The following is a 25,101-nucleotide window of genomic DNA, read 5'->3' as shown; positions in this document are numbered from 1 at the left end:
ACTGTAATTACAAATTGATTTTTTGTGTGTTTTTATAGTGTGTCATAGCTTAAGAGGAAGTAGTTTTCTTTCTTCAAAGTTGATTCCTGCTGCAGTTTTACCAGTATTTATGTACTGAACTGAAATCTGTGGAACTTTAAAAGTAAGCATGCATAGAATTCAGGTCTAAATCCTAATTGGTTGGTCCTAGGTGTAACTTTTAGTTGAGCTTGTTTTCTAGAATGATTGGTGCTTTTGAAGTGTGCCCACCAAAGGATTGCCTTTCTGCCATGAAGTGATTTAGTAGAATAACAAATCTTCCTTACATAAGTTACTCCATTTAAACTTCCCATTCTAGGACTGTTTTTCTGACATAAAATAATTTAGTAAACTGACGGTACAATAAATCTTTAAGTGAAAAGGGTCACTTGACACATGTTTGCTGTAAGTTATTTATCCTTCATAACTGGAAAACCACATTTTGCAAAGGTCTAGAATAGAGCTTCTCGGATTATCAGATATGGAAGACTAGCAATTGTTTTTTCCCATTGTGTCAAGACCCAGCACTGTATTTGTGCCCACTGACTACAACTGCTTTCTTCTTTCTTGACAATTTGCAGGAGACAGCAGGTCAGAGACCTGGACTAGTCTGGGAATGACTAGTTTTGAGTAGCCCTGCCTGTCTAGAGATCCTTAATCTGGTTCAGACAAGGCTTGTTTCATTTGCTTCCCCTATGTATACTCTGGTTAAGGCTGCTACTTTATTATCACAACATAAATCCATAAATACAAAAATCAGGAAGTGATGGCCTAACTATAAATACAAGGTGTGTTCAAAAAGTATCCAACCATAATTTTTTGTGCGTAAACAAATGAAGCTAGTGAGGCATGGTTTGGTCACATATGTAGGCGATACTAATGGTCATGCTTGAAGTTTTTCCTGCTTGCAGAAGTTATCACTCGCTGGCAGAAAGGAGTGAAGTGTAAGTGAGCACCGTCTGATTTTCATTTTTGACAAAATATCAGAAAAACTTGAATGTTACTGCATTAAATTTTGTGTAAAGCTTTATGACTCCCAAGTGGAAACAATCTGCAAGATTCAACAGGCCTTTGGGGATGGAGCAATGGATATCACAGAGATAAAGGAGTGGTACAACCACTCCACACATCAGTGGAGAGTGAAGCACATTCTGATAGACCCTCAACATCCAAAAAGAGATTGTCATTGACCAAGTGAGGACCATGGTGATGCAGGATTGTTGAATCACAAGCAGAGAATTTGCAGGCAAGGCGAGCATTAGATCCATTTGTTCCATTTTGAATGAGGGTTTGGGCTTCAAGAGAATCTCAGAAAAGTTCATGCCAAAGCTGCTAACAAACGATCAGAAGCAACTCCATTTGGAGATTGCACAGGACATGCTGCAAATTGTGAGCAGTGATGGCAACTTCCTCAACACAGTGATCACTGGCAATAAATCCTGGGTTTATGGGTGTGACCCAGAAACCAAGTTGCAATCATCACAATGGAAGCATCCAATATTTCTGAGGCCAAAAAAAGTGAGGCAGGTCAGCAGCAATGTCAAAGTCATGCTGACCATCTTTTGACTCCAGTGGTATGGTTCATCACGAGTATGCACCACACAGCACAACCATCACCAAAGAGTACTACCAAGAAGTTGTGTGTTGCTTTCATAATGCTGTGAGACAGAAACAGCCAGACCTGTGGTTAGTGGGCAGTTGGCAGCTCCATCATGATAATGCACCCAGCCATTCTTCACATTTGATACAGAATTTCCCGGCCAAACACAACACAACTGTGCTACTCTCCTGACATGGATGTGTGACTTCTGGCTTTTCACCCAAGCTAAAAATTCCCCTGAAAGAAATCAGATTTCAGCCCAGAGAAGACATCATGTAGAATGTGATGGACCAGGTAGGCGCCATCTCAAGAGCGCTGCTTCTGACAGTGGCAAAACCACTGGAAGAAGCGTGTGGCAGTTCAAGGGGACTAGTGTAAAGTTGTTGTATCTTAGTATAGATATTGTTATGAATAAAGGTTGGATACTTTTTGAACACACCTCGTATCAAGCCAAACAGGTGTATTTAGTCCAGAGGTGGGTAAAATTCAATCCTCCAGATGGAACACATCTGCACTTCACCATCAATTAGGCGGTCCAGAGTTGATGGGGTTTCCAGTTGATCAGCATCTAAAGATCCATATTTCACCTGCCTGGGTTTAGACCATAAATTTGCCCCAACTATGTATTCTTTTTTTAAAAAACAAGCTTCTATTGTGGAAGGGAACATAAATATGGAAGAATATTTTGAAACTTAACAGCTATTAGAGAAAAATCGTACTTATGACAGGTTTAGGTCTCTGATCTACCTTACATGGTATCAGACAGAAAACATACTAATTCTATGGAATGTCTAAAATAGGTAAAGGGCCCAGCCTGTTTTCCTCTCACCCTTTTGTAAGGGAAGGAAGGGAGAAGGCATTCCAGTGCTTATTCTTGAGTACCCTCTGCTGGGCATTTTTTAGAACTACAATTAGAGCAAGTGAAACAAGTTTTGCACAAATCAAAGGTTTGTCCATCTGTCTTTGAGGATCAGTACTTATCTTTATGGTTCTGGTGTGCATTCCTTGGTTAGCCACATGCAAGAAGCATCCTATAAGGATCAAAGGAATATGGTCTGGAAACCAACAGAGACTAGCAAGCCATCTTTCTCTTCCAGGTTCACATATATCATATATGTGGTGAGGCTCATAATACACCAAAGAAAAGAGGAAAAATACATTCTTATGCTAAGGCAAAGATGCTATGTCGAGGACAGGCAGCTGTGGCCCTCTACCTGTTTTCAAATGCACCTCACATGTTTTGCCACTGTCTAAGTACAGCTGGTGGGAGATGTACATCTGGAGGGCCACAGCTGTCCACTTAAGTATAAGAAGTAACTCAATATAGTGGGCTGTTGTGAATTTTCTGGGGTGTACAGCTATGTTCCAGAAGCATTCTCTCCTGATGTTTTGCCCACATCTATGGCAGGCATCCTCAGAGGTTGTGAGGGGATGCCTGCCATAGATGTGGGCGAAACGTCAGGAGAGAATACTTCTGGAATATGTGTTGTCGAAGGCTTTCATGGCCGGGATCACAGGGTTGTTGTATGTTTTCCGGGCTGTATGGCCATGTTCTAGAAGTATTCTCTCCTGACGTTTCGCCCATATCTATGGCAGGCATGCTCAGAGGTTATGAGGTATGCAGAAACTCAGCAAGGAAGGTTTATATATATCTTTGGAAAGTCCCGGGTGAGGGAAGGACTTTTGTCAGTTGGAGGCCAGCGTGAATGTTGCAGTTAATTACCCTAATTTGCATTGAATGGCTTAATCTACTGGCTACTTTCTGCCTGGGGGCATCCTTTGTTAGCTGCCCTGGTTCCCATGTCTCAGAGTGTTGCTTCTTATTTACTGTTGTGATATTTGAGTTTTTTAATACTAGTAGCTACAGGCAGCGAAAGACAAGAAGGATCCTCTCTCCTCTGCAGGAATCTGCCGTATACCATGCAGCTGTGGACAAGTCTACATAGGGACCACCAAACGCAGCGCCCAAACACGAGTCAAAGAACATGAAAGGCACTGCAGACTAACTCAGAGAAATCAGCCATAGCAGAGCACCTGATGAACCAACCTGGACACAGTATATTATTTGAGAACACAGAAATGCTTGACCACTCCAACAACTATCATGTCAAGACTACACAGAGAAACCATTGAAATCCACAAGCATGTGGACAACTTCAACAGAAAGGAGGAAACCATGAAAATGAACAAAATCTGGCTACCAGTATTAAAAAACTCAAATATCACAACAGTAAATAAGAAGCAACACTCTGAGACATGGGCACCAGGGGCAGCTAACAAAGAATGCCCCCAGGCAGAAAGTAGCCAGTAGATTAAGCCATTCAATGCAAATTAGGGTGATTAACTGCAACATTCACGCTGGCCTCCAACTGACAAAAGTTCTTCCCTCACCCTGGACTTTCCAAAGATATATATAAACCTTCCTTGCTGAGTTTCTCCATACCTCACAACCTCTGAGGATGCCTGCCATAGATGTGGGCGAAATGTCAGGAGAGAATACTTCTAGAACATGGCCATACAGCCCGGAAAACATACAACTCCTTTCTGGAATATGATCATGCAGCCCGGAAAATTCACAACTACCCAGTGATTCCAGCCATGAAAGTCTTCGACAACACATTAATTCAATACAGACAGAACAAAGTATGCTTTCAACAGAAACAGCAACACTATAATCTGTCAGTCAGTTGCATTTGAGAATTATTTACTGAATATCTTAAAGATATTCCTTTGTTGTTGCACTTCAGTTCCCATTGGTCCCTTTTCAGCATGACTGATGATTGAGGACAATGAGATAAACTGTTCAACAACATTTAGAAGGCCACTGGTTGTTTCTTAAAGGCTTGCGAGTATATGCAAGTAATTCATGAACGCTTCCCCAATTTTCCTACTCCCACTGAAGCTTAAATTCCCAAAATATGGGAACTACTTTTCTATTTAGTGTGTTCTTTACTATGATCCTACCAAAGGCATGAACTTCCTCCAAAGTACAACTACTATCACCCATTCTTTTAAATTCCCCATTTCACTTTTGATGAGTATCTTATTTCAAATTCATACACTTGTATCCTTCAAAGGAACACTATGCTGACAGTGCTGGTTCACAATGAAATGAACTCTATTAACTCTCACAATTGAGGTGTGTTTTTTTTCCCTCGAGAGTTCTCCTAGAATGGAAATTTCCATTGTTTTGGCATGTGCAATTTTTCTATGCTCATCTTAAATAACATAGCCATATGTATCAGATCACAGCTAAAATCCTAAGAATACATATTTGGGAAGAATATTCTATTGAAATAAGTAGGATTTCTAAGTAGTCAAAGGCAGACTGGGCTATCATAACCTTCAGCAATGTATTTGAAAGTATTTCAATAGCAAGCCCTACAACATATCCAATTGATTACCTGTGCCAACTGATTATTTATATATATATATATAAAATGTTGAAATTGACTTGTATGAAGTTATACCTTCAAAAGCAGATTATTTAGTTCACTCTTCCTTTGGATGGCCACCTAATTTGCATATGCAGCAGGGCATGGTTTTGCTTTGGTGCCACTCCTTTCCCCCTCATTTCAGATCACAATAAAGCAAGAAGTTCATCTAATACACTGATTTTTGTTTACTTACATTAAATACATCGGTAAATCAGCAGTTGAATTCTGTTACCATGATAGTTATTTCAAATGCAATGTAAGAGCTTTCTCAAAAGCGCAAAAAAGAAAACCTGATCAGAAAAGAAAAATAAAGCAGAAGAGAAAGTATGTGTTTAATTTGTTTGTTTTAAGAAAAAGCTGCAGTGTCCTCACTTGTCCAGGAAGCACAAAAAACCCTAATGCAAACCATGGGTGGGTGGGGGGTTAGTTTAAATACAAAATCTATGTTTGCTGTGTCATGAATTGAAGTCAAAACATCATCATAGGAGAAGGCAGCCCTATTCCCTGTTCCTAGAATCTCCTACATGAGGAAACAATACCAATTATATGTACAAAACAGTAGACAGGATGATCAATTAAGAAAGCTTCAGTGAGAACAACTGAAGGTGCAAGATTCCATTCCTGGTTTCTCCCACCTACGGGACTCAACCCTGACACAATTGTGAGTTTTAAGAGTTTGAAACAAATATGGAAATGTCCTGGGGCTTCCAAAAATAATGTAGACTTCAGAATCCTTGAAAGCTACTCAAGTTACATGCACAGCAGTAGAGAAGAGGCAGTTCTGCACCCTTATGCTAACTGGATGGGGCAGAATGTTACAGCATGTGCCATTTGCAAGCACTCTGCTTTGAAGTATTCCTCCTAGATTTTCAGAAGACTGGCTTCTTCTTAATAGCATCACCACTAGACGCCCATTTCAAAGGCAATAGAATACTTCCAACAGTAGTGCAGGAATTAGTAGAGTCAATACATGGTTACAAGGGTGAATAAAACAAAACTTAAGACCTTAGTGCAGGCATTGTGGGTGGCAGGAGTATCTAAGTTACCTTGGAGAAGAACAAGTAAGTAGATACATGCCTGCAGAAAGTACAGGTGCAAAGGATGTGCAAAATAAGAGTGCTTAAAAATAATGGGAAGGCTATGCTTGTGTGAATGGCCCATTTCAGGTCCTGCCACAGAAAGATTCACATTAGAAATCTACATAGTTGAGATCAGAATACACCCAATTGGTGCTCATATGAAGAATGCTCCTATGACCATGTAAGTGATGCTTGTATTGATAGTAAACTGTTTTAGAGCAAGATCTGGACAACAAAGATGAATCATTCCACTTCAGAAAATGAACTTTTAAAAAGTCAAGGGTGTTGAGGGCTGGGGTCAAATCACCGACTCTGTGAAGGCCACTGTTCAGATTAAGATTGATTCCTTCCAAAGACACTGAACTACTGGAAGCTACTCAAAGAGCAAGTTGTGGATGAGATGGTAGCATGCTTAATCTTATAGATCAGCACTATCTACAAATAAGTTTAAAAAGCTATGACTGTTTAGCTAATTGCAAGGGAGTAAAAATCCCCCCTCCCATACCCCCCCTTTTATACATACATGTTTGTGCTATCCTATTTACAGAGTAAACTGAATGTTAAAAGGGCTAGATATCTTCAGTTCAAACAGTTCTTGCGTTAGCCCTTAGGGATGAACAGGTGGGGCCTTAAGGTGTGATAGGTGGGGTTGCTCCACCACACCACCTGCTACCTTGGAATAATGTTACATAGGGCAAGGGGGAGATTTTACAAGGGTGTAGGAAAGACTCAAGGCAAGCTGGGTGTCCCTGGCAAGGATAGGGTATCGAGAGTACAGTACTGGTCCTCCTCCTAGCATCTCTCATCTACCATGCTGTTTCTCATTTTATTGCACCCTCCGCCTGATAGTCCAAAGCTTGTAAAGTCTGCAAGAATAACTAGGAAAAGGCTTTTCAAATATTCTGCTAAGGTTGTCAGGGCATTTTTCCTTTTGGCAACTTAGAGCAACATTCTAAAAAACATGCAATACTGTACATATAATGTGTTACTGCTGCATGAGGGCCAAACCACTGAAGAGAGCTTAGTTAATCTTGTCCATTCCTGCTTCAGACTGCTGGTCATACTTGTTGAGCAAAGAAATGAATAGCCCTAACAGGACTCTGATAACCCGTTAATGCAATCTGAATGCTAACAGAAGGAGACACACAACAGGCTTTTAACTCAGAATGCCACTTGTGCCAGTGAGACTGACTCTCAATGAGCATCCCCCTTCCCTTCACAGCTCTCCTGACCAATAATACATCTAAAATAGCCAATGAGTGCCAAAGGTTTGGGAAAACTGTTTTCGTCATTTTCTGCTTTCACAGACACATGATTCTTCTGTTTGTACCACTGAGACCTACCGCCACACCGATATCACAGCAAGGAAGACATCAGCGGAAGTTCAGATATCGTTTACCTTTCCCAACCCAACCACAAAAGACTGCCCTGGAAAAAGATAATGAAGGACACTGCAGCTTTTCTGAACACTAGAAACAAATGATTAAAAAAAAACTCTGAGGACCTCACAAAAATTCTGCATTTTTTGGAAAAAAAAATCATTAACCTTACTCTTAAAAATAAATCTACAAGAATTAAGTTCCCCGTCACTTCTGATCCTCCCCCACTGAACAAAACAGAGGTGGAGGTGAAGAGAAGGTGAATGTTACAGGACCAAGAACACAGATTTTATCAGAGTGAAGACAGACTGTTGGGAGAGGCAATGAAGGAAAGGAATATTATCTGGGAGAAAACAGAACAGGGGAATCCCAGTAAGTAGGTAGCTATTTGCACCTATAATACAAAGTGAAGAAGAGTTTGTTTTTGGAAGTTAAGTCCCCGGTTGGTCTATCTCCACTTTTCCTTGGGGTGGTGGTGGTAACAGACGCCTGGTGGTGGTTTCTGAAGCATTAGAAGTGCAGTTAAACGGAACTCTCAGGAGAAGGAAGGAAGGGGGCGGCTTCCAAGTGCGCCGATGCTGTTATTGGAGGTGAGGTGTGGTGGAGTGGGGTGGGAATGGAGGTTATATCTTATCTCTCGCTGGCTGCTTTAATGCCACTGCTTAGTTGCTACAACACTGGCTCTTGTTCTGCTGGGACTGCTCATGGAGGTCCACACCTCGATTCCGACCCATGGCACCGCCTGTGCTCTGGGGCTCACTCTTTGGCAGCTTCTTAGCTAGAAGGGGAGAAGACACAGGTTAGTGAAAGACAGCAGTAATGTCTTCATTTAGTCCTAATGCAGGTGTAATCAACTGAAATAACATTAATGGAACAAGGGAATGTTAAACACTCAAAAGAAATGGGGTAACCCAGCATTTAGTGATATTAGGTGCTACTCTTCTTCTGTGAGCCTTCCAACAGCAAGTTTGGAATTTGCTTCAAAGGGTATTTGGGAACCTCTTTTTTTTTAAAACAAATGTTTATTTTTTAAAACACAAAAAATACATAGTGTGAGGGAATGGTAAGGGAAAATAGAATTAAACAATGGCTTGGACAAGAAAATTGGTTACAGATAAGAGCAATCTGTGCATATTGCAAAATAAAAGAAAATATCAATATGGTTAAGAGAGAAGGGAACCTCTCTGACCCACTAAACTGGGCCTGCTTTTATTTACTACAGCATTGCTTTTATTTCCTTCATGATGCTTTGATCTAGATATCATAAAACTTAAAATTTTATTTCATTAAATCATTATTATGCCATCTTTCAGCCCACCAAAGGGCTCCTGGGTTCTTTTACAAAAGTAAAACAATTAATAAACAACATAAAACAGTCAATATTAGAACTGGTGAGGTCAATAGGAAACTTTTGGTAGGTTGGATTCTGGTTCTCTCTGGGGGTCCTTCCAGAATATCAAGGTAGAAAATCCCACAATATCTGCTTTGAACCAGGTTATCTGAGTCCACACTGTCATATATTCCAGTTCAAAGCAGATAATGTGGGATTTTATTCAGCTGTGTGGAAGGGGCCGGGACCACATTAGGCTGCTAGCTAATAGAACTTTTCTTCCTTTTGTCTAATGACATACATTCCTGTAGGATCATCTTTTAAAATGTTGTCTATTATAGTCCCGTGCATTTGTATGGGATTGCTATCAGTTTTGTTTTGTTTCATTCGTTTTGTCCCATTTTTGTTTTCGTTTGCCGCTTCCCTATCCGAATGGGAGTTTTGTCCCGCATCCGAAAGAAACAAACATTTTTGGACCATTGGCAGCAATGGGAAGGCTTCCAAGGCTCGCCTTCCCCTCATACATGGAGGGCATATCGACTCCTTTTAGCCCTCCAACTTTTAAAAAGTTTTCTAAACAAAGAAGGTTGAAAGTCCAATAATTTCTTTCCTTTGAAAAATATTTGTGTTTTTTTTAAAAAAAACAATACTACCCAGGGGACGGAAAAAGGGGGGTTTGAAACAAAGCATTAAGAATTAAAGATTTAAACATTTTAAAATACTACAGTATAGCAAATAGAAGCTACAGAGATCACTTTCTTCCCCCCACCCCCAAAGCCCCACGCACACTTCCCAGCCCCCTTCTCCTTCAAAGAAAGAATAAAAAATAAAAGCCAAGCTTAGAGAAAGAATAAAATACAAACAAATATATTTTCCCTAGCAGCAAGGCAAGGAAGGAAAGCAAGGCAAGAGGCAAGGCAACAAGGCAGCAAAAAGCAAGCACACTAGCACCGAGAGGCTAAGTGAGCTGAGTGAGCAGCAGCAACCCAGGTAGCCAGCCAGCACCAACAAAGGGCACTTTGGGGGTGGTCATCCCATTAAATACCCTGGCAACGTCAGTTTCCTTGACCTCCGATTGGCCAAAAGACCCAAACATCACCTCCTCCTCCTCTGACACATGCGGAAGAACTCCCTGGGCACATGAGGAAAGCCACACAGCCCAAAAACCAAACAAAAAAAAACAGAAACGTTCTTGTTTGTTTCACCTTTTGTTTCATCCAAAAATTGCTCTTTTGTTTTATGTCATCCGAATGGACGGTACGAAACAAATACCCGAATGAAACAAATGGAACCAATACTGCGCACACCTCTATTGTCTAATATGACACTGCTCCACCTTGGATAGCAAGCACAGCAGTTTTGGTCTATATATTATGGACACAGCCATGCTCTCATTTTAATGAATGTTAGGGAGTCATAGGAAGCTAGAACATCAAGGCAATTTGGTTAAACAAATCTGCAAACACTTATAGCTCTTTCCCCAAGTGAAAGGAAAAGAGCTAAAATTCCTCTACTCTAGTAGTAGGAGAGAGGAAGAGAGGTAGCATTTTCCAGACACAATCCAGCCATGGATTGTAAGGCCTGAAGCTTACTCCTTCTCCAAGTAGTCCTTGACAGCTTATAGACCAGTGGTTCCCAACCTTTAGGGCTCCAGGTGTTTTGGACTTCAACTCCTAGAAATCCCAGCCAGCTTGCCAGCTGTTAGGAACTGTGGGAGCCCAAGTCCAAAATACCTGGAGGCCCAAAGGTTGGAAACCACTGTTGTAGACAGTCAATAAATCAACACGTAATTATTTGAAGATTGCCCATTAATGCCTGAAGTAAGGTAAAGGTAAAGGTTTCCCCTGACGTCAAATCCAGTCATGTCTGACTCTGGGGGTTGGTGCTCATCTCCATTGCTAAGCCGAAGAGCCGGCGTTGTCCGTAGACACCTGCAAGGTCATGTGGCCGGCATGACTGCATGGAGCGCCATTACCTTCCTGCCGAAGCAGTACCTATTGATCTACTCACATCTGCATGTTTTCGAACTGCTAGGTTGGCAGGACCTGGAGCTAACAGCGGGCGCTCAAGCCGCTCCCGGGATTTGAACCTGGGACCTTTCGGTCTGCAAGTTCAGCGGCTCAGTGCTTTAACGCACTTCGCCACTGGGGCTCCTAATGCCTGAAAGAGCAAGTCAAAAAAGCCTAGAAGCATCCAACTGTTGTATAAAACTGAGTATTTCAAAGCAACTTATTATTTTCATTCACACTAGCTGTGCCCGGCCACGCGTTGCTGTGGCGAAGTCTGGTGGTATGGGAAATAAAGTATTGAGGAATTGGTGGTAGTTAAGGTAAAGAGTAAACGTTTTCCCCTGACATTAAGTCCAGTCGTGTCCGACTTTGGGGGTTAGTGGTTATCTCTATTTGTAAGCTTGAAGAGCTGGCGTTGTCCGTAGACTCCTCCAAGGTCATGTGGTATGACTGCATGGAGTACCGTAACCTTTCCGCTGGAGTGGTACCTATTCATCTACTCTCATTTGAATGTTTTTGAACTTTAGGGTTGGGAGAAGTTGGGGCTAACAGTGGGGGCTCTGTCTGTTCCTCGAATTCAAACCTGCAACCTTTCGGTCCAGAAGTTTAGCAGCTCAGCGCTTTAACACGCTGCACCATCAGGGGTATTATTTTCGTAAGGTTGTGAATATACAATATTTTTGATTGTTTTTGTCTGTTGGAGGGAAGTATGAATGCTGCAATTAGGAAAAATGATTAGCATGTAATGACCTTGTAGCTTTAAAGCCTGGCTGTTTCCTCCCTGAGTGAATTTTTTGTTGGGAGGTGTTAGCTGGCCGTGATTGTTTCCTCTCTGGAATTTCCTTGTTTTCAGAGTGGTGTTGTGTGTGATATTTTATGTGCTTCTACTGTCTGTGACCCTCAGAAAACAGAGGATTTCCCAGACTTTGGCGATGGGAATACTTTGTTGGGAGGTGTTAGCTGGCCCTGATTGTTTCCTGTCTGGAATTCCCGTTTTCAGAGTGGTGTTGTTTATTTAGTGTTGTGATTGTAGAGATTATATTGTTGTGTATTACTGCACCACAGTAATTATTTCATCTTACAGTAGAATCTCAGTTATCCAACATTTGGTAATGCAATGTTCTGGATTATCCAACGTAGTCTGCGTTTTAGTAGTCAATTTTTGTGTATTCAGTGTTTTAAATTGTGATACTTTTTCTGTCAAATTTGTTGTATAACATGATGTTTTGGTGGTTAATTTGTATAATGATTCCCTAATTTGATGTTTAATTGGGATTTCCTGAATCCGTTCTTATTATCCAACATATTCAGTTATGCAATGTTGTGCTGGGATGTTTATGTTGGATAAGTGAGATTCTACTGTATATTTATAATTTTGCAAGGAAGGCGTTTGCGCCATCCCCCGGGCCCTGGAAAAGGGTAAATAAGAGAAGAGGAGAAGGCGCTCTGTACGTGCTCAGGGGCCAGGCGGGAGGCGTGGCGGGGTGAGGTCTGCCCTTCCCCTTTGCCCCTCCATCCCGGCCCTTCCCCTCCTACCGGAGGTGGCGCCGGTGTGGTGGTGGGTTGTAGGCCAGGCAAGAGCGGGCTCCAGTGGAGGCGCAGGCCTGGGGCGTCGCGGCTTCCTCCCCGCCTCCGCGCTTCCCGATGCCGGCCTCCATGTTCTTCCCGCGGAGGACAGGAGGAGGCCTGAGCAGCGGCGAGGAGGAGGAGGGGAACCGGGCCAGGAAGGCGGGCAACGTGGTGCTCGTCCGCCGCTGCAGGCCCGAGAGGAAGAGAAAGGGGTGGGAAAGGCTGCCCCTCCACACAGAGGGAGAGAGGCAGGACTCGCTTTCCCAGAAGTGCCTGGCGCGGCAATGACAGTGTTGGCGCCAAAAACCAGGAAGGTCCCGAGGGAGGGACCTTTTTGTTTTCCAGGCGAGAGGTGAGGGCAGGGAAGGGTCGGCTGAGGCCCTCCGGGTGTTTTGGAGTAGAACTCCCGATTCGAGGATGGGGAGCTCAGCCTCGTGAGGCGGAGATGTGCCTTCTCCTGCAGAGTCCCTGGCTTCGGCGGTGGAGGAGGTGCAAGAGAGGGAGGGAGGGGAACGGTTCTGTGTGTGTGCGCGCGCGCGGAAAGAGTTGGGAGGACTGTGTTTCTGCGCGTGCGCAGATTGCCTGTTGTGTTTTTTTGGTGTTGTGATTGTGTTTTTTGTTTGATTATGTTGTATCTTACTGGAGGCGGGGATGATGGATTGCGTTGCCAATTTTAGAGTTTGGGGGAGCTGTAGATTTGTTGTTTTGTCCATCGCCGTGATGCCATCACTCTTTTATATATATAGATGTACCAGGAGTGGAATGTACCCTCACAGTACCTCAAACTCCTGGTTGTTGACCAGGAGTTAGACAACAAGAGCCTGCAGAACTCAGTACCAGTGTAATGTGAAACAAATTCATTTTTTTAGAGGTAGTGCCCTCATAGCTAATGTTTTAGAGTCACCTATTGCCAGGAAGAGGTCATTAACATTCATCGCTGTCTTAGCTGATGTCTCCATAAACAATAGACTGTTGTCATCTGCATAAGCCTGGGCCTCCTGGAAGAAAATAAAAAACAAATGTAGAAGCTAGACTTGAGACAAGACTGGTCATTCTGGATTAGCTAGAATACACAAGGCAGAGAGACATGCTCAGTTTTTACATTCTAAACAAAATAAAGCATCCTGGAGGAAGGAGACTGGGCCTATGGAACTGGGAGTGGAGAACACATTCCACTTGATAGCTACAACCAACCAAGACTAAAGTAAGTATCGAGAAACAGAAGACAACTCTAGGCTGATCGTATAGCAGGCATAAGGGGATGTCACAGCAAATGCAGTTCCCAAAACTGTGATTCTGGGAGCTTTCTGGGAGTACGTTAGTGAATAAACTTCATGTCCACAGTTTTCTGTTTAAATAAAAATGGCTTGAACATAGCTGCTAAAACAGAACCAACAGAAGCCTGTTTCCTTTAATAGGAATTTTCTTTTAAATATGAAAGAGCATTCTTAATAAAATTAAGAGTGTTTGTTTATCCCATACTTCACTATTCCATTTCTTTTATTATCTATGTTAACTAGATAAGGCTATTGTCACTGCACAACTGATGCACATGGCCAAGACACATGTGACATCATGGCTATGTTGTATGAATTTCCCAATGATGTCTATAATCAGTACTTTTTCTTTTTCATCTTTGTGTTGTGCAGAATCAGAACTATTGATGAGATGGCAATTTCGGCTATTGCAATAGACGTGTCAAATATAACTCAAAAGCATTGCTCATAAATATAAAATTATGTAATAATTAAACTTGTAGTACATTTAATGCATCACAAGACCTACTTTAGTTGATAGAACAGCAAGATCCAGCTAACATTAGCCTCATTTAAAACCTCAATCACTTAAGATAGCCATTTACAAAAGCCTGCTTCCAAAGCCATGTTTTTAATTCCTTCCTAAAAACGGTTAGTGTGGGAGACAGCCTAATCTCCTTGGGGAGGGTATTCCACAGCCGGGAGGCTACCACCAAGAAGGCCCTTTCCCTCGTTTCCATCAGCTGTGCTTGTGATGGAAGTGGGACCGTAAAAAGGGCCTACCTGGTGGACCTTGGGGCCTGAGTAGGTTCATAGGAGACACGGTCGCACAAATAGACAAAAGCTGTGTGTGCATCATGCACTCGTAAAAAAATGAATTTCTTCAGCTTACAAACTCCATACCTATTCGAGGCCGTTGTTCACCAGCAAAAAATATGCCCAAAGTTCCTAGGATCAATCACTAGTGCCTCTATCAAATGTGTTAACTATGTTAGAACCTAACTGTGATCAGCCCTTTCCTTAGGCAACTAAATGTGCAGCATCAATAGCCACACAGTACAGCCATATATTCCAAGGGGTCAGACCAGGACAATTCCAGTTTCTTTTCATCTAGTGAATGAGAGAGAACAAAACTCTAGGTATATACATGTCTTAGTTTGATAAAATAATGAATGGGGAAAGCATAGCTTTCCAGATGTCGTTGAACTGCATCATTCCTCTCCCCTCATTTCTGACTACGCTATCTAGGGCAGATCATAGCAACACATGGAAATCCTCCCACTACTTCAGAATTGTTCAGTTGTGGAGAATTCCTGCTATCCAGAAGGATAATCAAGATATTTGAGCAATGCTACTTACTTCATATTCTACCATGCGTTTGTTGGCAAGATCAGCCTTATTTCCTGCTAAGGCTATAACAATGTTTGGGCTAGCTTGCCGCTGAAGTTCTTTCACCCATGTTTTTGCTCGTGCAAACGTTTCCTAGAAGAGAAAAAGCCAGAGTGTAAGAGGAAAAGCAACTAAACATGCTGTCTACTACCAACTTGCTCATACTGCAGCAGAACACCAAAATAAAGACTTTTTTCCGACAGTGGAAGCAATTATTTATTGGGACAGTCGAAGACAAAAAGAGCTGCCTTGCTGGATTAGACCTCAGGTCTACTTTGTTTAGCTCTATTTTACCACTGCTTCTGGGAAGCCCACAAGGAGGTTGTGAAGTCCTTTCTGACAGAAAGTGCTCACTGCCTCTAAACTTAAATATTGCAGATAGCCATCCTACAATAGCTGTGGATATACTTACTTTGCACAAATATATTAAAGTACTTTTTAAAGCCAACTTCGCTAGTGTCCATCACAAATAAATTTTGTGTCAGTGTACTCCATTTATATTTGTCAACATTCTACATTACCAGGAGCATCACTGATGAATGTTCTATAGACAAGAGTATCCTTTATAACAACTGACATAATCTCACAATGAAGCTGAATTAGTGAAAAGGTTTAGGCTTCCTGTGTTCTCTCCTCATTGTTCCAGTTTATTTAAATTACACCAGATGATAACAAGTATATTGTACAAAGTACAACTATGAAATTCACTACCAAAAGATGGGGTGATATCCTCACAACGTGCCAGCACAATCTATCTAGGCAAAAGGAGAGCTGTGCCATCCTTCCACAAAACACTTCACTTGTGGAACACCTGAGCCATGAAGCGCTACCTCTCAGCAGAGCTCCTGGGTGAAACTTTTCCAGTCAAGAACCTACTTCATTACAGATTTCACTAGGTAATCTTTTTGTTCCTGGGTTATAAATGTCATTTCCCAACTAGTTCTATCATAAAAACATGCAAAAAGTGTATTAAACTGCATAACTTTGAGGGGCATCCTGCAGCACATTTTGCTGTAGTTTTGGAATGAATATCTCATAGAGTCTTAACCAATTTGACTGTTTATGGCAGCCACAAAAATGAAGGTTTTGGCGTGCAACTACTACTTTCAAAATACCACACAATTAAACAGTATTGAAATAACACATTCAAACCAAGAACAGATTTTTTTTCCAAATTTTGTTACATAATTTGGGACGCAAATGTTGGGTGGTCAGGGGAACAAGTCCATTGCTGAAGGAGACGAATCAAAGCCAATTTGAAAGATGACGGCCAAGGACTTGAAGACAGGGTTTTCAAGGGCAACACAACATGATGGATTAATTATGATTTATTACTTCTAAAAGTGGTATGTCTCTCAGACATAGCTCATTGGGAACAAAAGCCGGGGGATACTGTTGTGCTTGTTTCCTGTTTATGGGTTGTCTATAGCCAAATGGCTAATGGGCACAGAATACTAGACCAGACCAGCTTCTGGATTAATCTAGCATAGTTTTTCTTACATTCTTAACAGATAACAGGAATATGGATGTTCAACATAACAGTAAAAGAGAGCAAAGAAAGAAATAAGAATCAATCAATAAAAAGTGTGCAGTTTCAAAAGAACAGAAATGATAAAATGTAAGTAAATATTTTAAAGGGTGAATCCACCCTGTCACCATGAATAAAAAATACCATATATATTTGAGTATAAGCCGAGGCACCTAATTTTATGACAAAAAACTAGGAAAATGTATTGACTCGAGTATAAGACAAGGGTGGGAAATGCAGCAGGGGCTGGTAAATTTCAAAAAGAAAAAGAAAAACAGACACCAATAAAATTACATTAATTGAGGCATTGGTGGGTTAAATGTTTTTGAATATTTACACAAACTGTAATTTAAAATAATATGACTTTAATAAAATGAGACTGTCCAACTCCGATTATCTATAAACTCGAGTATAAACCAGCCAGGACCCTCACTCAATTATATGCCAAGGGGTTTTTTCAGCCCTAAAAAGGGCTGAAAAACTCAGCTTATACTTAAGTATATATGATACTTTAGAGCAGAGCAGCAATAAGGAGATTGTGACCCTCCAGGTGGCACCAACTTCCATCATCCCCAGGCAGCATAGCAATGGAAAAAGATTATAGATATTATCATTTAACAATATCTGAAGGGCCCAGATTTCCTATCTCTGCTTCAAAGAAATATCCCATTTCACTTGCATCTCAGTGCAATCTTAAATCTAGCAAATTGCAAATTACCTATAAAGTTATTTCCCATTCAGAAGAATGTGACCACTCTAAACCAACAATTGTATTGTATAAATGTTATGCATTCTTATCCAGACCCAAACAGTCAGGAATTAAGAAATAAATAAAGGTTCCAAGCAAAAAAAAGTTTAACAGTAGAAGTTTAATGTGAAACAGACAAGTCTTTGGTCAGGGAGGACTCTTGCACTTTAGTAATGGAAAATAAGGGACAACGCTCTATGACAGCGGTTCTTAATCTACAGGTCCCCAGATGTTTTGGCCTTCAACTCTCAGAAATCCTAAGAGCTGGTAAACTGTGTAGGATTTCTAGGAGTTATAGACCAAAACACCTGGGGACCCGCAGGTTGAGAACCACTGCTCTCTAACATCTCTCTTTAGATTATTTATTTATTTATTTATTTATTTACAGTATTTATATTCCGCCCTTCTCACCCCGAAGGGGACTCAGGGCGGATTACAATGAACACATATATGGCAAACATTCAATGCCAATAGACAAACAACATTCAGTTTTAGACAGACACAGAGGCATTTTTTTTTAACATCTTCCAGCTTCACGATTTCCGGCCACAGGGGGAGCTGTTGCTTCACCGTCCATTGGTGGCTGTTCTTCCTCTTCTTTTCCTCGTGAGCAGTTTTATGGTGTTGTAGATTAGTTAAATTAGCCTCCCGCATAAAGCGTCCCTAAATTTCCCTAATTGACAGATTCAACTGTCTTTCGGGGCTGCTAGGTCAACAGCAAGCCGGGGCTATTTTTTTTTTTTTAATGGTCGGAGGCTTAACCCGACCCGGCCTTCGAACTCATGACCTCTCGGTCAGTAGTGATTTATAGCAGCTGGTTACTAGCTAGCTGCGCCACAGCCCGGCCCCGGGCTCACAATTGTTGCTCACAATTTCCTGTGAGATGGGGAAAGTGAATGGAACGAATGAATGAAACTAATGGAACATTTCTACTATGGCTGCAGGAGAAGTTGACAAAACAGTGCAGGCTTACCTGGTTGGTTATGTCATAAACCACAATGGCAGCTTGAGCTCCTCGATAATACATAGGGGCCAAACTGTGATATCTTTCCTGACCAGCTGTATCCCAGATTTCAAACTTTACTGTTGTGTCATCTAGACAGACAGACTGTGTGAGGAAAGCCGCTGTAGAGAAAAAAAAAAGAGAGTTTACTTTAGGAGGCTCAAAAATAGATGTACTCATTAAACTTCAGGCACTTACATTCTCCTACAGTGAACTAGTTAACAATTCATTGGAACACGTGTTCCAATGAACTTGCAGGTATAGCCGTTGGAGTTATGTACTCCCAGGAGTGGCCACAGGTTCCAGACCAAGTACAATCTGAAGACCTGAAGACCTCAATGGCAGATCAGGAGGAAGATTATGTAGTACATGTAACAATGGCTGAGAAGGCAGAAGACGACTGCAACAGATTGAGAAGCCACCGTGGCTGTGTTAACCATGCCACTGGTTGGAACCCTCACTCTGTGAAGACCGTGTTGATCGGATGTGCACCGACCTCCACACATTAAAAAAACTCATACAGTTTCTCTTCTAAGAAAAATACTACACTTGGAAGGTCATCATACTCAGACAATGAGGGATCGACTAAGAAGAAGACTAGCTAATGAACATTCAATGATAAAGCAGGAAGAGTTATTAGCCTATTTGATTAATAAAGGGGTCTTGATACTAACACCAGGAAGTTTAAGCATACATGGAGTAAATGGTTTAAAACGGCAATAGAAAATGGTTTGGGAAACTTTGCTCCCCAACTAGTACACACCAAGTCCCGATGGAATGAATAATATATTTTAAGCAAACACTAGGGAAGTGTTTTTAAAATATATTATCACACATATGCATGCAAACATCTCAACATAATGTATTTTAAAAGTAATATGAAATACAAAATGCACTTCTGTAGCATGTTTATCAGAACAATTAACAAGTTACAGTACAGTGGATTCTTAGTATTTGCTAGGGCTTGGAATCCAGAACTTCCCCATGGATACCCATATCCATGGATGCCCATTGAATAGCGAACAACTCAAAGAAGTGCCAGAAAAGGCCTGAGGATCTGTGAAATGGTGGGAGACTACAGTAGGATATGCTTAGACATCAGTATAGTGTTCACCGCATGCAAAACTAAGGCTTTTTGGGGGGATTTTTTTCTGAATGTTTTTAAAGCTGTGGTTAATTGGATCTGTGGATGGAGAACCCACAAAACCTGTATGTGCTGTTGCTATTTTTTTACTATATACAGGCAGTCTCCAAGTTATGAACATGATGGGTTCTGTAGGTTTCTCCTTAAGCTGAATTTGTATGCAAGTCAGAATATGTACTTTTAAAATATAACGCCAGCCAAAAATATACATTTTCTAGCTTTGGATAGCATAGGGAAGGGTTAGCATCCCTGTGGTCTGTGCTGACTGTGCCTGTTCAGAAGATTCACCTCATTTTCCATTCCTGTGATAATTGGATTTTGAAAAAAAAATGGCTTGTTATGGAAACAAAGATTAGTGAGAAAGCTTCAATGGAGACACCTTTTCCACATGATAACTCTTTCAGAAGTTAATTTCCCTTCCTTGGGGTGGATTTATCTCAATTCCTTTTGTCTAACCTGTTCTTAAATATGAGTTGTTTGTAAGTTGAATGTTTGTAACTCAGGGACTGCCTATACACATATTTAAGGACACTAACTTAAAATCTGCTACTAAATACCCCCCTTGAACCAGAGGGCATTTATTTTTCAAACAGGGAGTAAACCAGAAGTGATTTCTATTCATTTCCTGATTTTGTTTTGGTTTTTTTTTTTAAAAAAGAAAGGCTTCTCTTGGATCTAAAATGGACCATAGAGACTTAAAGTATACTGAGAATGTCTCCCATATCCCCCCAAGAGGATTTGGGACCAAAAATTTGGGAGGTTGTTATGGAGATGTAGGTATCCTAGGCTTGCACAGTTGTCTATCCTTTCTTTATGGTAAAGCTACTGAGTAATCGTAATTTTAAATGCATGCAGATGTATTTACTCTGCATACTGGGATCCAGTATGCTTCTTTGATGTTTAGGCTATGGATTGGATTTTCTTCCATGTAGTACAGAAGTTCCAGAACTTACCGCCAATGGTGCTCTCCTGGTATTCGTGGAATTGTCCCTTGACAAAACGCAGCACCAGGCTGGATTTTCCTACTGCTGATTCACCCAGTAGTACTAGCTTGAACTGACAAATCTTGCTGGCCTGTGACTGACCATTTGGCCTCGCAGCTCCTCTGCTGGTCATGGCCTGGATTCCAAGAGCAGCCTGTGCCCCAGCCGATGCAAAAACCTACCAATCACTAACCAGACCTTGTGAGCACAAGGGTTTTTGGCTTGGAACAAGAGGACAGCTTTCTCCAAGTTAGTAGCTCCTTCTGTGATAAAAGAAGAAAGATTGGTTAGTATGCTAGGCAAGAGAAAGACACTGCAGAAGTTTGGATGTAAACTCAGTGCAGATATATTTGTAATTCAACAGTACTGAGCATCAATGCAACTTCAGCAAATCATAAGTAATGAGGAAATAAAGTTCAGTCTTGATCTTGATTATTATGTTTGTGAAATGGAAAGAATACAACTTGTTAAAGAACTCACAAGAAGAACATCACATTCGTATAACGTAAGAAAACAAGGAAGGACAGTAAAATATTTCGTCCAGCAAAGTAGCCTGATACCCAGGCTGTGAGACAATTAAATTCAAAGTATTCCCTGGACTTTTTCTAACCAGCCCTATTTAGCTATCTCAAACACACCAAGACAGTCAGCCCTCCCCGGTAAGCCTGGGGACAAGCACCCTGGTGCGCTGTGAAGCTCTGTGATCAATGAGTCAGCAACTCCTGCAGACGTCTTTCCTGCTCACATTCCTTGAGGTGGAGTAAACACTGTTTGGCCTGGAATGCCCATCCCATCATGTGGCACCAACAACAAGCCTAGAGGAACAACATTCTGACCCTACTTCACACAGTGTAATGTGTTAGACAAACGGCTGTGTTCCTTCTCCTCCAGCAGATGTTCTTCACCAGCACAGAATTGGTTTTGCAGTGTTTAAAATAAAGAATTATGTAGCAGCAGATGGCCTATGCTGCAACAGTGAAGGAGTGCTTCCTATGGCACAAGTTCCTGTCTGATCTTGGAAGCTAACTAATGTCATTTAGTACTTGGATGGGGACTGCCAACAAATACCACCTGCTGTGAGCTATATTCAGAGAAAGGAACTACGTAGCAAAACAAAATTTGAATATCCCTTGCCTAAGAATACTCTGGAGTCCCTAGTGGCGCAGTGGGTTAAACTACTGTGCTTCTGAACTTGCTGAATGAAAGGTTGGCGGAGTAAGCTCCCGATGTTAGCCCCAGTCTCTGCCAACCTAGCAGATGTGATTAGATCAATAGGTATCATTCCAGTGGGCAGGTAACGGTGCTCCATGCAGTCATGCTGGCCCCATGGCCACATGACTTTGGAAACATCTACGGACAACTCCGGCTCTCCGGCTTAGAAATGGAGATGAGCACCACCCCCCAGAATTGGACATGACTAGACTTAATGTCAAGGAAAAACCTTTACCTTTAAGAACACACTATGAAATTAATGGGGCCTATAGGTAACTTGAAGGCACATGAAGCACAAGACTGCTTTTACTGATTAACATCTAATAAGCTTCATTATATACACAGGGATAAAAGATTTCAAATCCTTAAGTATTCAAGGGATGAAACACCTTCAAAAAACCATAATGACTGTCTTTCGTATCTTCTCATTAATAGCCTCAATATTGTTTTCCAATACACATAAATTGTTCTGATAGACTGATCTCTATGACAGAAAAAATAATGAATGAAGCCACTCTTGTCTTCTCTACGCTTTGCTGCTTAAATCCGTTTATGGATTCAGGGAAAAAAAAGATTATAGTTCTGTATTTCAGCGATGTTTATTTCATACTGGAGAGAATCCTGGAAGCAAAAGTCTAATTGCCATTTTACCAGTAAATAGGCAAATGATTTTTCCACCCTGACACTTGGATCAGCCAACTGAATACATGAGCATGCTGTTGTAGAACATAAGGGATAATGTGGATTTGCACTTTCAGCCACCATTTTTATCAATACACCTTCAAGGCAAAGAATAGGTGTGAGTGAATATTTATGAGTTGATCTCCCAATTTCAGTTCCGTATCTTAGCTAAAATTTGAAATATTCATGTTTTAAAATGAACACATTTAGATTTTATTGTAGTTTCTATTCGGAGTTTGTTCCAATCTCTTGATGGAGTAACTGAAAAGTTCGAGAACCAAATTCACACTGTAGATCATCCTGTTTTTTCAGGTGCTAGGAGAGCAATATCCCCACAAAAGTGGAAAAACCCATGAAGAAAAAAACAGTAAGGTTTTCACCTGAACATCTCATTAGTTCCTCTATGGCAGCTTTATAGTCAATTTCTGGTAGAGATAAAGTATTAGTCAAATCTCAAATAATCAAATCTTTAAGGTTGAACCTAAAATGTAGAGAGCCATCTGTATAGAATAACAGGGTTTGGATCAAATTTCAGTAAGTTCTACCACCATCTAAGCAACCTCGAGCCCTCCAAATGTTATTGGATTGCCACTTTTATTAGCCCTATTTAATGGTGAGAGATTATACGAGCTGCAGCCCAACAGTATCTGGAAGACCATATTTTCCACTCCTACTTTAATAAATACCAACCACGATCGCCATTTCAGACAAATAGGATAGGATTTCTTCCTCCAAAATGAAAGTGGAAATTGACAAACCATTTCATTTCTGATAAGTAACAACTGGAAATACAAATGTAAAATATCTCCTCTAACATTAAAATTCTTAGTAGTCTTTTCCAACAAGCTTTAAAAATTGCATGAATTCCAATTTTGCTTTGTAGGCACTTAGTAAGGACATAAAACGTAAAGAGTAATAGGTTTATTCTCAGGAATCTTTAGTAATAGCAGGATTCTGTATTAGCAACCTTTTATTTTTACATGATCATTAGTATGCTCTCAAGTATAGATGGCAAGACCAAATGCAAATGCAATGCTCAGGATTCTTATGGGAAGGGTGTGAGAATAACATTTTATAATAACATCAATGTATTGTTAGTGGACTTATTTATCATTATACAAAGCTACAATTTGCAGGATGTCAAATATTGTGCTTGTAACTTGGGGACTGCCTGAACATTTTTGATCAGACCATTTTTAAAAATGTAACAGAACTGCAAAGGTGACAAAAGAACCAAAAGTACTTTGTTTAAAAAGAACGAACATATTCTGAAGTCATATAGATTTTTCTAAATGTTTTAGTTTAGGGGCTAAAAGTGTGCTGCCAACAGAGATTTATGTAATTCAGCATGCTACAGAGAAAGTAGAGAAGTATTCTTCCATTCTAGAAAAAAATCTGGGTCATTCAATGGCCATGTTAAAACAAAAACTATACTACTAAGCTATATTTGCTAGTCTTTTGTTCATACATACAGGCACTTCACATTTAGCACTGATGAAGCCAGGAAATATTCAGGTGTAGTCCTGTTTTGTCCAGACCACTTCATAACAAATCATGAAAACAAGTCCACAATGTGATATAATAGTCTTTCTTCTTCCAAATCAGTTTCAAAGTTTGGACAAAAGGAAGAACTATGGTTAAGGACATTAGAGCTTGAAAATACAGGTATAGTGAAAGGGTGCAGGAAACTACCACAGGCGCAAATTTCCACTTAAAGAAACACGGTTACAGGTAAGCAACACTTCCTTCAGGCATATCTTCACTTAAGAACCCAAGGTACAAAAATGTGAGAGCCAGTAGGATGTAGCAATTTGAGGCTTGGACTAGGGCACTGGGAGACTGGGGTTTGAATCCCCAAGTAACCACAGAAGTCCACCTTGGGCAAGACGTACCCTATCAGCCTCAGAGGAAGGCAAAGGTGCACAAATTATGTCAAGAAAAACCTACAACAGATTTACTTTAGGGTCACCGTGGCCTCTTCTACACTGCCATATAAAATCCAGATTATCTGTTTTGAACGGGATTATATAGCAATGTAGACTCATATAATGCAGTTCAAAGCAGATATTGTGGATTATCGACTTTGATAATCTGTATTATATGGCAGTGTAGAAGGGGCCCTTGACTCAGAAATGACTTTAAGGCACACACCACCAAAAATGACCATGTGTACATGGTCAACAAAAAAATAGCAGAAAATTAAGGGCTAAAAAAAATATTTCCCACAATGTACTTTTACTATGTGAACTGAGGTTGACTTAATGTGATGATAACTATAAGCTTATATGGCTTTGAAAGAACATATATTTATGGAGAGGACTTCTAAAAGCATGACAGCTCTACAAACTCAATGGAGCCAGACCTCTCCAAATACCAATCACTAGGAAGCAACAATGGAAGTCTCCTATCTTTGTGCTCTTGTGGTCTTCAGAGGGGCACTTGGTGGCCACTGTGGGTGAATTAGATGGTTTGATTCTATATACCTGTTGTGATTTCTTTGAAGGTTCCTTAGATATTTTTCAGAAGGAAAGATGGACTAGGTATGCTTCCAGGTTTATATTCCCTAACAATTCAAATAAACTAAACCCAAAACTTGACTACAAGTATTACACGGAACTCACACAGATATTCTACAAACACAAAACAGTTATTTATGTTTTCCAAAGTTGCATAATGTAAAAAATACTTTCTACAATGTGATTCATGATAAACCATAGGACTAAGTTAAGACCTCTA

At 40.8% G+C, this 25,101-nt stretch overlaps 1 protein-coding gene across 3 annotated transcripts in view; it reads right to left on the bottom strand.

The window, feature by feature from the left end:
- Positions 1-5,225: 5,225 nt before the first annotated feature.
- rab5b (RAB5B, member RAS oncogene family) overlaps positions 5,226-25,101 on the bottom strand; it is a 42,051-nt gene continuing 22,175 nt past the window's right edge. For all 3 annotated transcript variants that reach the window (XM_008114428.3, XM_003223196.4, XM_062974042.1), the window contains exons 2-6: positions 20,443-20,735; positions 18,316-18,467; positions 15,037-15,159; positions 13,326-13,419; positions 5,226-8,291 (exon numbers count right to left, since the gene is read on the bottom strand). In XM_008114428.3, the coding sequence (XP_008112635.1) occupies positions 8,176-8,291; positions 13,326-13,419; positions 15,037-15,159; positions 18,316-18,467; positions 20,443-20,605 (648 nt within the window). In that variant the 5' untranslated portion in view covers positions 20,606-20,735 and the 3' untranslated portion in view covers positions 5,226-8,175. The remainder of the gene's footprint in view (positions 8,292-13,325; positions 13,420-15,036; positions 15,160-18,315; positions 18,468-20,442; positions 20,736-25,101) is intronic.

This window comes from Anolis carolinensis, chromosome 2 (assembly GCF_035594765.1).
Source record: "Anolis carolinensis isolate JA03-04 chromosome 2, rAnoCar3.1.pri, whole genome shotgun sequence".
Lineage (NCBI taxonomy): Eukaryota > Metazoa > Chordata > Lepidosauria > Squamata > Dactyloidae > Anolis > Anolis carolinensis.
The sequence above is the reverse complement of the archived record's forward strand: the minus strand, read 5'-3'. Positions and strand labels throughout refer to the sequence as shown.